This window comes from Rana temporaria, chromosome 8 (genome assembly GCF_905171775.1).
Source record: "Rana temporaria chromosome 8, aRanTem1.1, whole genome shotgun sequence".
Classification (NCBI taxonomy): Eukaryota; Metazoa; Chordata; class Amphibia; order Anura; family Ranidae; genus Rana; species Rana temporaria.
In genome coordinates, this window is record NC_053496.1 from 137,978,495 (window position 1) to 137,991,187 (window position 12,693).

General features: G+C 43.3%; 1 protein-coding gene across 1 annotated transcript in view; it reads right to left on the reverse strand.

Moving 5' to 3' along the window:
- The window catches only part of FUOM (fucose mutarotase), a 76,146-nt gene that overhangs the window by 24,932 nt on the left and 38,521 nt on the right, over positions 1–12,693 (reverse strand). The window contains exons 3-4 of the mRNA XM_040320764.1: positions 9,957–10,027; positions 2,459–2,557 (exon numbers count right to left, since the gene is read on the reverse strand). Coding sequence (XP_040176698.1) covers positions 2,459–2,557; positions 9,957–10,027 — 170 coding nt within the window. The remainder of the gene's footprint in view (positions 1–2,458; positions 2,558–9,956; positions 10,028–12,693) is intronic.

The following is a 12,693-nucleotide window of genomic DNA, read 5'->3' on the forward strand; positions in this document are numbered from 1 at the left end:
GATCTTCGCCCCTCCTTGGTTCTCTCTAAGCAGACTATGAGGATCTTCCTACAATCCAGTTTGGAGTATGTTTCCCCTTTCTTTCTGTCCCTAGAGACTGGTTGATTATATTTTGTGACCTATGAAAACCTGAAGGGCCTTCAGCTAAGAAAGCCTGATCTGGAGAAAGAAATATTTTGTCTAGCTGAATTAAGCAATTCATAGATAGTGCCTGGATCTCACTCACTCCTAGCTGATACCAAGGACCCCAACAGTACCATCCTAAGCACCCTTAAGAACCCTTTCAGGACCATAGATAGGTCCCATACTGGACACTTTTTGTTCCTTATTGATTTAGATTTCCCCATGGAATAAAGGAACCCTTTTATGAGTGGGTTACTTGGACCTTTGGGGTATTATGCAAGAGGTTTTTATCCGCCCCATCCTGAAGGAAGTCCAAGACTGTGGGACCAACTCCCCACTCTGTTTCCCCTTTTGTCTTCACCTCAGGCAATAAACTTTTTGCAGACTTTTTCGTATATATAGCCCTAATGAGCTTTTTCCTTTTGGCCTGTATGGTGTTTGTTACCTTATCTGAATACTCCCTTTTTCTGCAGCATTACCCTCTTTGCAGCCTTATCTCTCAAATGCTACCCCGGAAGATGACTTGAGAAAATAGGTTTCTGTTGCATCCCTGTGCTGTCACTAACATAGGCTTCCCCTAGGCGTAGAGTCAAAACATTTCCCATTATTTGTCCAAGATCACCCGGAGGCGGTTGGGATATCTTTGTGACATCTACAGTCATAGGTTTTACCACATTGGTGGCAGATGAGTAAACAAAGCTAGTTACCAAATTATCTAACAAGATGTAGTGCATAAACTCTCAAAGATAAATGCATGAGATGTTAAGACTGTGCAGTCACAACAGGTACAGTAGAAGTACAAGGCAAGTGGGCAGGTCCTTACAGATGTACTGTATTTTAGGTAACCAGCTGAATTGGAAAATTATTTTTGTAACGAATACAGAAGTCAACTAATGGTACTTTGCTTTGGAAAAAGGGAACATTATGAATCTACTGGGGATCATTAAAGATCCAGGCAGCTCCAATTTCAAGAAGCATGTACTGTACCAACAAAGTTATCTTTACTTAAAGGGGTTGTAAAGAGAATTTATTTTTATTTTTTAAATAACAAACATGTTATAATTTTTTTTTAATTTCAATGTTTTTTTTATTGTTGTTTGCATATAAAAAGATACAAAAAGTGTTACATCCTCGTACGTATTATAACAATACACAACCAAACGTTTTTCCCTATTTTCCCCTTATCTTTTCCTACCCTCGTTCTTTATAATATTGTGAATAAATGAAAGACCACTTGTTTCTGAACTATAGCTCACCTCCCACCCCGCAAACCCTCTAACCGCCCTCCCACCCTCCCATCACACCCTGTGCAGGTTTCTGAAGTTAATCTACTTCGTTAAATACGTCTTCCCCATAAAGGAATGCCCGATAGCGGGTTAAGATATTTATTGAATTTGAATGGCGATTTTTATATAGAACATCCTGTTGCGTCTAGCCAGGGTTTCCACATCCTCACGAACTTACTATAATTCCCCAGTCGGGTAAGTGTCACTCTCTCACTCCAAATCATTGTGTTAATAGTTTCAACCCAAGATTTGACAGTGGGTGGCATCTGGGCCTGCCACCTCAACGCAATTAACTTCCTCGCCTGGAAGAGGCATCTCAGTACCACTTCAAGGGAACTGGCTGGCACTCTATTTTCCTCTATGCTGCCTAACAAGCATGTCTTAGACTCCGCTTCTAGCTTAGTTTTAAAAGTTGTATTTATTGTGTCCACCACCTCCTCCCAGTATCTAAATAACTTAGGACATTTCCACATCATGTGGATAAGATTGCCTGTCGCTCTGCACCTTGGGCATTCGTCAGTACTTCTCCACCCGAGATTAAACATTCTCCTGGGGGTATAGTATACTCTATGTAAGAGGAACATGTTATAATTACCTCCACTGTGCAGCTCGTTTTGCACAGAGTGGCCCCAATCCAGGTCTTCTGGGTTCCCTCGGCGGCTGTCTCTGGTCCTGCTCGCAAGAACTTTCCACCTTCATGCAAGCAAGCTTGCATGGTGGCAAGTTCTTGCGGGGGCACTCGCGTGATACAGCCGGCGGCTATAGCTGCTCACTGTATCACTCGGGCGCTGCACCATTAAATGTGATTGACAATGCTGCTTTCAATCCATCCACTCTAGCCAATCAACGACCAGGCTGAGCGGCGAAGAGGACATCAGTGGCAAAAGCCGCAGGTGAACGGGCTCAGGTAAGTAAAACGGGGGGGGGGGGGGGCAGTATTGTCAAATGTTTTTATACCTTAATGCAAGGGATGCATTAAGGTGAAAAAACATGTACCTTTAGTGTCCCTTTAAGGGTGACAAAACATTCTGTGACAGTGGGTACCTCACCTCACATCCAGCTTTGCACAGCAGTCTCTTGTACTCATCCCACACTGGTACTTTCAGGCCTTTTTCTTTATCACTGCCCACAAGGTCCATTACAGCTGCCTGCCAAAAGAGAAAATTAACAACAAATCAAAGAGGCACAACAATATAAACACAATTCATTTATGAAAGAGTCTGAATGAAGAAACCAACAGGGTGGCCATAAACAGCCCAAATCTGCCCTCCATTAAATAACCAATAAAACAAGTGGACAAAATTTGTGGAAAAATCTGTGTTTTCCTGGATAGTGTGGCTTTTTCTTAACAGGAAAGCAGGAGGGACTAGCAAGAACACCATGGATTTCACATAAAGGAAGCAATACAAAGAGAACAGGGTACTTTTTCAGACAAGTACATGATACAGCAGCCACATATCAGGAATGTGAAATGTTGGGGTAACAAACACAAACGTTGGGGCTACAACAGCAGACCACAAGAGGTTCCTCTTCTGTTAGCCAAGAACAGACAAATTAAGCTTCAGTGGGTACAGGTTCTCAAAGACCAGGAAAATGTAGCCTGGTCTGTTGAATCTTGATTTTTATTGAGTCACACAGATTGCAGACCATGGGAGATTTTCAACACAAATGTGCAGCCGAAAATTATTTGATGCAATCATGTCAGGATGGAACAGAACCTCAAAAAGGAATGTTTGTGGAATGTGGTTTGTGAGCCTCTATTCTCAATGCATGGAGAATAGAGGCCCATTTAACACAGGCTTCAGCTTGTATAAGAGCAGTGTGAACAACAAGCTTTTACAAAGCATCTGCAGAGCTGTCAGCAAGATTTGTCGAAGCATTTTGTTAAGACCTGCAGTGGTTATGGTACTGCGGCCTTCTTTCCGTCCCTCAATCGCTGAGCATAAGTGATTATCGCTACCATAGGAGGTAGAGGGATAGTGGAGATGAATGCAGTTTCCAGGATGATTCTTCCCAATGGTTAGAATATTCCCCCAAACATGAGCCAAGACTTCATGAAGGGTGTACCAGGCATAGAAAAGCTTTATTGAGAAGGCAGGCTCTTATATACACCAAAAATAATATTTGCAGTAATCGGATGGACAATGACACACTCCACCCACAACATCATACAATGGGTACTAACGCGCCTCCAATACACATTTATCATCAATATAAATTCACACAATACAGTGTCTTGAGAGCCAGACTAAGGTTCATTTACATGACAGTAGCAGACAACATTACCACAGCAAGCTTTTATAGTACAACTGCCCTCTCTCTGCCTGTGAGATATTGAGATCAGTTAAGGAATAAACCAATTATCTCCAGACAGAGAGCACACAATTTTCCCAAAAGTTTGAACACCCCTTTCCACACAAGGTATCCCTACAATTACATATCCCCTGATAGCCCCGATCTGGGGGACCAACATATCCAAATTTCACCCAGATCGGTCCAGGGGTTCTTAAAAGAAAACAAAACCTATGAGAAAATACAGAATAAAGTCTATTTTCTTCACACATTTAAAGCACCCAACAGATACATTTAAAAAGATAATCTTTTTAAATCTTAAAAAGATTTAAAACCATTACAGGTTCACTTTCACAAATATTTTCTAACTTTCAGTTCAATTTTTCCCCATTTTATTTTGACAAAATAAAAAACATGAACTTACCTTTAACATTTTCTTCTTTGTACAGAACAAAAATGATACTTTACATAAAAGACTATTACATTCCTACAATTCCTCCCATATGCTTAAAAAAACGAAAAAAGTGGCTTAAATCTCAAAACTGACAAAAATAGAAGGCTATGGGTTGTTTATGGCTTATTCATTTTTACCTAACCTTATAGCAGCAATCATATTAGGAAATGTAAGGGTTACGTTTTAGGTCGTGTACACACGGTCGTTCCAAACCGATGAGAATGGTCCTACGGGTCATTTCCATCGGTTCACTGCTGAGGTGGCCTGATGGTCTGATGTGCGTACACACCATCGTTCCAAAAACAGATCGGGTCAGAACACGGTGACGTCAAACACACGACGTGCTGAATAAAACGAAGTTCAATGCTTCCAAGCATGAGTTGACTTGATTCTGAGCATGCGCGGGTTTTGAACCGATGCTTCCTGTACTAACCATCGGTTTGGACCGATCGGGCAGCGGTCCATCGGTTCGATTTTGAAGCATGTTTTAAAATTTTGGATCGAAGGAAAACAGACCGATGGGTTATACACACGGTCGGTTTGGACCGATGAAACTGAACCTCGGTCCATTCTCATCGGTTTTGTCTGACCGTGTGTACGTGGCCTTAGAGTAAGAATCAGAGGTTTGTTAAATGTTACCAAAAATATAAGCAATTTTGTAATTGTAAGTTATAAAATTACCTTTAAAGTGAATGTAAACCTGATTCATGAAATTTGAGCTGGGCACATATATCTGCAGTGTTGTTTTATCCCTCTTCAAATCCCTAAGTCCAATGGCTTTCTCCTGCTCTGTTCTTCTGGTATCAGATAAGTTCTCTGACAACTGAGATAAAACAAGCCTGAATTTTGTGTCAGGGTGGGTGCTATAGATTAACAGAGAGCTGGTCTATTCACAGAACAGCTCTGCAAGTCTCTGCCTATGTGGAGGGGGTGTGTGCGCCCTTTCCTCCAATCAGCTGTCTCACAGTGTATGGCAAGAATCCACACCCACATGTGAATCAGGAAGAAAAAATTCTAACAGGACGTGCACTTTCTAAACAGTGTATAAAGTTGAAGACAGCAGATATACATGTAAAACATACGTAGGAGGATTTGTTTAATCTCTGTGTATCATCTGAGGCTGTTCACTTCACTGGGTATATGTGAGGGCTAACATCCACTTTAAGTCTTAATTTGCTGGTCACTTTGCCTTTTCTAACTCTGTCAAAAAATGTTGACAAATTCTTCTGAGAGCAGGCTGTAAACCAGGCATGTCCAAAGTCCGGCCTGGGGCCAATTGCAGCCCCTGTTACAGTTTAATGTGGCCCCCCTGGTAATTTGGCTATATACTGTATTTATTGGCGCTGCCTCTGGGGGGACGGGGGACAAGTGCTGCCAAATTACATACACGAGAATCCCCATGTTTACTCGGCGGCATCTGTAATAGGAAGTCCCGTCTCTTGGGCTGCCATTGGACGACTCCTCTGTCCATCATAGGAGGCGGGACATTGTATTAAAGAGGCTGCTGTGTAAACAGGAGATTCTCCTGTATGTAATCTGTTGGTGCTTGTCCTGCCCCCCTCCCCTCCGAGGCTGCAGATGGGCATCGATCAGGCTGCATTCATGGCAATGGAGAGGCTGCTTTCATGGCAATGGAGAGACTGCATTAATGTCAATGGCGAGGCTGCAGATGGGCACTGATTAGGCTGCATTGATGGGCAATGATCCTTATTTTGCTTCACAGTTTTTTATTTACATTTTTTTTTCCTGAAACATCCCTCCTAAAGTGAAGGTGCGTGTTATAAGCCGATAAATACGGTATATCCAAATAACACGCCCAAGCTCATCCCTTCACCACACACAGCCACAAAGGCAAGATAATTCTTGTTGGGCAGTGTATTGGGCAGTGTATTGGTGCTCGGGAAAACACACTTAGACCAAATTTTAATGGTTCAAAGAATGTCAGGCAAAATGGTCGGCCCTTACGCATGTTCACTTCATCAAATCTGGCCCTCTTTGAAAAAAGTTTGGACACCCCTGCTGTAAACTATTTGTATACAGAAATACTGTTCTGCTTCAGTGACTTGCTTATCGTTTTTCCCAGAAATTTGCATACAGGTGATAATGAAGACAGATCCTATTTTTACCAGAACAGGAAATGTACATGTATCAATAAAGTGTTCTCAAGTCCTAACAATCTATAGTGTTACAACCCATACATTTATGTGACTACAAGGAGTCCAGTAAAACACCACAGAAAAAAAATCTGTTATATTAGATCACCAGGTAGTAAAAGTAAATATTCTTTATTGATCTCTCAAAACAGGCAAACACAAATCGCTTTCTCCAGCAAAAGTAAAGCAAACAGTCCATAGTGAAGGTATAGAAAAATCATACAACAGACTCATCACCAGACTCTTGGTCCCACACTGGGGTTTAGGGTCCCACAAAGTTCACAGGGATTCACCAATAAGCATTTCAATTGCCAAAGAGTTCACTCGAGTTCACAGCATGTGAACCACTCCACTGTTTCCTTCCTGCTGCTTTTTAAGGCCTATTGCATGTGGTTTAACCCCCTTCACGACCAGAGTCCCTGTAATGAGGGTTTGGAGGTTCTTTCCTCCAAAAACTCTCCAGATGTCCTGTACACTACATTACATGAACACTGCTGTTGCAGGACTACAAAGAATGAGACCATGTTGGCTGAATAGGAACTTACAAAACAAATAGGACAGTCTTGTAGTGCCATGGTACATATTTTGTGCATAGTTTTTTTTTTTTTTTTATCTAAATAGTTCACTAGAGAGTAAATATTTTTTCAAAGCAGACAACCTTCACTTAGTTTGAGAAGTTAGGTAATATTTTAGGATTTGGGCAATGGGAAGTATAACTCTAGTCCAGGGGTGGACTGACAACCCATGGGGCCCCCGGGCAATAGAAGATTATGGGGCCCCTGGGCTTACAGATGGCCACCACGCCAGGAGGCCGTGCAGAGGCGGGGCAGCTAAAATCTCAGGATTTTCACATCAAAAGCATGTTGGTTTAAGACATAGCAGGGACAGATGTAAAAACAACACAGATTTTTACATACTGTCCCTGGTTTTATTGAGCCTGGCAACCCTGATGGGGCCCCCTAGTGGCATGGGGCCCTCGGGCAGTGCCAAAGTCCCAATGGTCAGTCCGCCCCTGCTCCAGTCGTACTGATTCATTGAGAGAGAGGGGTCAAAACTATCTGAAATGGGTCAAATAGCTTTGTACACTGCAGTAAAGTTTTGACCCTTTTATAAAACCATACTTTACCTTAAAGTGGATGTAAACCCGAAAATGTATTATTATTTTTTTTGATGTCACAATGTAGGGTATAAGATTTCCTATCATCGGTGCCCAGTCTTGCCACACAGAGTTAATCCAGCTCTGAGCAATCCTCTTATTGTTCAGTGAAATAAAACGGACTTACAGAGAAAAACCTTGGTCCGTTCCGCCCCCTTGCTGTGAGTGACAAGTTATTTACATATCTCATGCACTAGCCTGGAGACAGAGGCACATCCTGTGTAAAAAATGTTACAATTCGCATCCCTCTCCCCTCCTCTCCCTTCCAGCTCTCCCAGGATTGGCTGCATTTACTGTTTTGACTGGATGTTTCTCATCATGGGGTGTGATCCACAGTTCAGTGTGATGAGGAAATGCATGTATATTGCAGTGAAAACACAGAACAGAAAGCAGAATATACACAGACAAGTGATCTGATTTGGGTTAGATGTATCTAGTGAGAGCTGGGAGGAGGAGAAGCTTGAGTGATCTGATTGTTCTATTGCAGTGTGTGTGTCACCTGATCACAGTTGCAACATCAAGGTTATTTACATATCTCATGTACTAGCCTGGAGACAGACATTTTTTAATTCCCACCCCCACTCCTTTTCTGAAGTCATGTGGTTACCTTTCTGGATTTTGACTGGATGTTAGTGATTATAGCAGAATTTAGTGTAAAGAATACACAAGAGAGAATGCATGTTGACAAGGGGAGTGTAGAGGTGGGCGGAGAGTCTACTGACATCACGACTCCACCCACCGAGCTCCAGACATTAGACCCACCCACAGAATCTGCAGTTTTTCGGGTCTCATAACAGAAAGAGGGAAGACATTTGACAGGTAAGGATACATGCAGGAGTCATGTATATCCTTATAGATCAGCACTATGGCAGTAGTTTAGAAAGGATGAGAGTGGGTTTACAGCCACTTTAACCAACCATTTTTCGCCATTTTGACCATACTATAACAAGCCACAATTAGAACTTTGAAAATGTTTTTAAACATTAGAAAGGTGATAAACAATGTATATCTAATTAGAAATGTAGGCCTTTTCAACATATTTGAATAGGCATAGGGGCAGATCCACAAAGAGAGTACGCCGGCGTATCTACTGATACGCCGGCGTACTTTCAAATTTCCCGCGTCATATCTTTGGTTTGAATCCTCAAACCAAGATACGACGGCATCTGGGTTAGATCCGACAGGCGTACGGCTTCGTACGCCTTCGGATCTTAGATGCAATACTTCAGCGTCCGCTGGATGGAGTTCTCGTTGTTTTCCGCGTTGAGTATGCTAATTAGCTATTTCCGACGATCCACGAACATACGCGCGGCCGTTGCATTCTCTTACGTCGACTCTAGTCGGCTTTTTCCGGCGTATAGTTAAAGCTGCTGTTTCGTGGCGTATAGTTAAACCTGCCATGTTAAGTATGGCCGTCGTTCCCGCGTTTAATTCAAATTTTTTTTTGTTTGCGTAAGTCGTCCGTGAATCGCGGGATGGACGTAATTTACGTCCAAGTCAAAACAATGACGTCCTTGCGACGTCATTTTGCGCAATACACGGCAGGAAATTTAGGGACGGCGCATGCGCAGTTCGTTCGGCGCGGGGACACGCTTCATTTAAGTGAAACACGCCCCCTACCCGCCCAACTTGAATTCCGCACCCTTACGCCGCGAGAGATAGACTACGCCGCCGTAACTTACGGCGCAAATTCGTTGAGGATTCAAACCAGAAAAAGTAAGTTACGGCGGCGTAGCGTATCTCAGATACGCTGCGCCGGGTCAGATCTTTGTGGATCTGCCCCATTCATTATATTTTTTCAAATGATGCTTAGTGATAAAGGTGCTACACTTCAATGAAAACAAAAGAAAAATTTGCTTTAATCAATTAATACATATGACAATTTGTGTCTATTTAGATCATGATAATGGATACAACGTGATAAGAATTTTATTTTTTCGTTTGTCTGTTCCGATAGTCAATAATTTCAATGGGGTGTACCGATTTTTTTTTGCATAGGACTGTATGTAACCAGAGTGCAGTCTCTATATCTTCCTCTATCCACAGGTTTGTGTGTTTTTCTTCCATACTATTAAAAATTCTGCACTTTTTATTAAAGTGTTAGCCATTGGATCCTTTACAATTGTATGTGCTGGCATACTGGATTCCAAAGGTGGCATACAAATTTCACTACAACACCTTTAGGGCTCATTTACACTTGTTTTAAAATGTGGCAATGGACACACTTTGAAAAGGGCTCTGAATGCAATCAAAGCACTTGTCACTAAATATAATGGTAAACTTACAGTCCTGTTTACACAGTGTGTTTCCTACACTTCAAAAATTATGCAGCTTTTTGGGCAACAGGCATGAAAAGTTTTACTTTATTATAGTATTTTTTTGACAGTTGGGTTTTGTAAAAGTTTTATTTTTTGCTATTTTTGTATACATCTGCAAAACTTTAATAAAAATAATTTACCAAAATAGTTGAAAGGTTGCTGACTAGCACTTACAGGTTCAGGGACATAGGTATCCATTGGGAAAAGTTGCAAAATGGCCTCCAAAAGTCTAGGAATTCCTAAACCTGGAAAATATACAGAGATCATGTGGTTTGTTATACTTATAGTTGTTTATTGACCAACCACTGCCTATAATACACAACCATATATATTTAATTGGGGCCTATTTTAATGGCATTAGTTTGAGCATCTTTTGCTGCAGCATACTTCAGATAACTTGCCTACGTTTCCTAGGGGTTGATTTACTAAAACTGGAGAGTGCAAGATCTGGTGCAGCATTTTTTTTTTTGTCAAAGCTTAAAGGGGTTTTCCACCTTTTTTTTTTACGTTTATTAAAAGTCAGCAGCTACAAAAAGTGTAGCTGCTGGCTTTTAATAAACTCCGGCCTCGTACACACGACAGAGTTTCTCGGCAGAATTTGGCGAGAAACTCGGTCAGAGCCGGATTCTGCCGAGAAACTCTGTCGTGTGTACACTTTCGGCCCGATGGAGCCGCCGAGGAACTCGTCGAGAAAATAGAGAACATGTTCTCTATATTTCTCGTTGTTCTATGGGAGCTCTCGGCCTGCCGAGCTCCTCGGCGGCTTCAGGGCTGAACTGGCCGAGGAACTCGATGTGTTTGGCACGTCGAGTTCCTCGGCCGTGTGTACGAGGCCTGACACTTACCTGCTCCAGCGACGCGCCAGCCGGGGCTCCGCTCCTCTCCCCCCTCGCCGGCCGGCGTCTTCATTCTTAGTGTGGACACCCGGCAGTGACAGCTTTCGGCTTCATGGCCGGGCACCCACTGCGCATGCGTGAGCGGCAGTGCGCATGCGCGAGCGGCGTGGTCCGATTGGACAGGCGCTCGCCTACAGGGAGGGGCTGTGAAAAGGCGATTAAGCTAATCGCCTTTTCAGCCCCTCGGCGGAAGGAGGAAGTGGGACAGGAAGTCCCCTTCTCCTGAAGCCCCCACTCCCCCCCCAAAAAAATTACATGCCAAATGTGGCATGTAAGGGGGTGAAGAGTGGGTTAAGCGGAGGTCCATTTTTAGGTGGAACTCCGCTTTAATTGAACAAGCTGAAGTTAAAAGCTGATTGGCTACCATGCACAGCTACACCAGATTTTGCACTCTACATTTTTAGTAAATCTTCCCCACAGTTTATGCAAAGCTTTACAGTGTAGAGGGAAGACAGCACAATTACAGTACAATTCAATACAGAAGGTACAGGAGGGCCTTGCTCATAGAGCTTAAATTCTAAAGGGAGGGGGTGGTGATACAAAAGGTAATAGCTGCAGAGTAATTTGATGGGGGTGGTTTAGGGTGGGCGTGGGATAAGCTTCCCTGAATAAATGCATTTTCAGGGATCTCCTAAAGGTGGACAGGGTAGGGACTGATCGGACATACCGGGGCAGGGAGTTTCAGAGGATGGGAGAGGCTCTGTAGAAGTCCTGATTCGAGCATGGGAGAAGGTAACAAGGAAGCTAGAGAGCAGGAGGTCCTGGGAGGAGCAGAGGGGACGATTTGGGCAATATCTGCAGATGAGGTTGGTGATGTAGAAGGGGGCGATGTTGTGAATGGCCTTGTATGTTATGGTTAGCATTTAGAATTTTACATGGTGGGGTAGGAGAAGCCAGTGAAGGGATTGGCAGAGAGGAGCAGCAGTCACGGACCGGTTAGTGAGGTGTATTAGTCTAACAGTAGAATTCATAATAGACTGAAGGGGGGATAGCCTGCGTAAGGGTAGGCCATTAAGGAGAGAGTTGCAGTAGTCAAGGCGGGAAATAATCAAGGAGTGAATAAGTTCCTTTGTGGGGTCAATAGTCAGGAAGGGTCAAATTCTGAAGATGTTGCAGAGGTTAAGGCGGCAGGAATTAGCCAGTGATTGGATTTGGGGGCTGAAGGAGAGGTCAGAGTCAAGGATTACACCCAGCACCCTGGCATGTGTGGAGGGACCAATGGTTGTGTTGTTGATCTTAATGGTAAAGTCATGGGGGGGGGGGGGGGGGCCGTAAAGGAGGAAATTTAACAAGCTCAGTTTTAGAAAGATTGAGTTTGAGAAAGTGGTGTGACATCCATCCTGATATGTCATTAAAGTGGTTGTAAACCCATACAGACCACTTTAACCTAAGGTAAGCCTAGATTAAGGCTTACCTGTAGGTGCAACAAATATCTCCTAAACCTACATGGTTTAGGAGATATTTGCAGAAAAGACTGCACCGATGTCTACGGCACATGAGCGCCATAGACAACAGCGCACGAGCACTGAGCGTGCCGTCACCGACGGCTCCCGCGCACGTCATTGCGGCTCTGGCCAATCACAGCGACGGAGCCGTGATACCCGGAAGTAACTCAGGTATCAATGGCAGAGGTGAGGAATGAGAGTCGCTTCGGGGGCTTCGATCTCAGGTAAGTAATTCATAATGAGCTAGTATGCTATGCATACTAGCTCATTATGCCTTTCTCTTGCAGGGGTTTGTTTTTAAAGAAAGGCTTTAGAGGGTTTACTTCCTCTTTAAGTAAGCTTGAGATCCGTGAGGAGATCGAGGGCGTGAGTTGAGGAGTGGAGAGATAGATCTGGGTGTCATCGGCCTAAGTGTGGGCTATTCTTGTATAACATTGAAAACCTTAATAAAAACGATTTAAAAAAAAAGTGGTCTTGGAAGGTATTAGCAGGCTTGAGCTATTGTACGGACCCCATGCAGGAGACCCTAGGGTGAGCTAATTAAGTCTGCCGTAATGCTAAAAAGAGCGT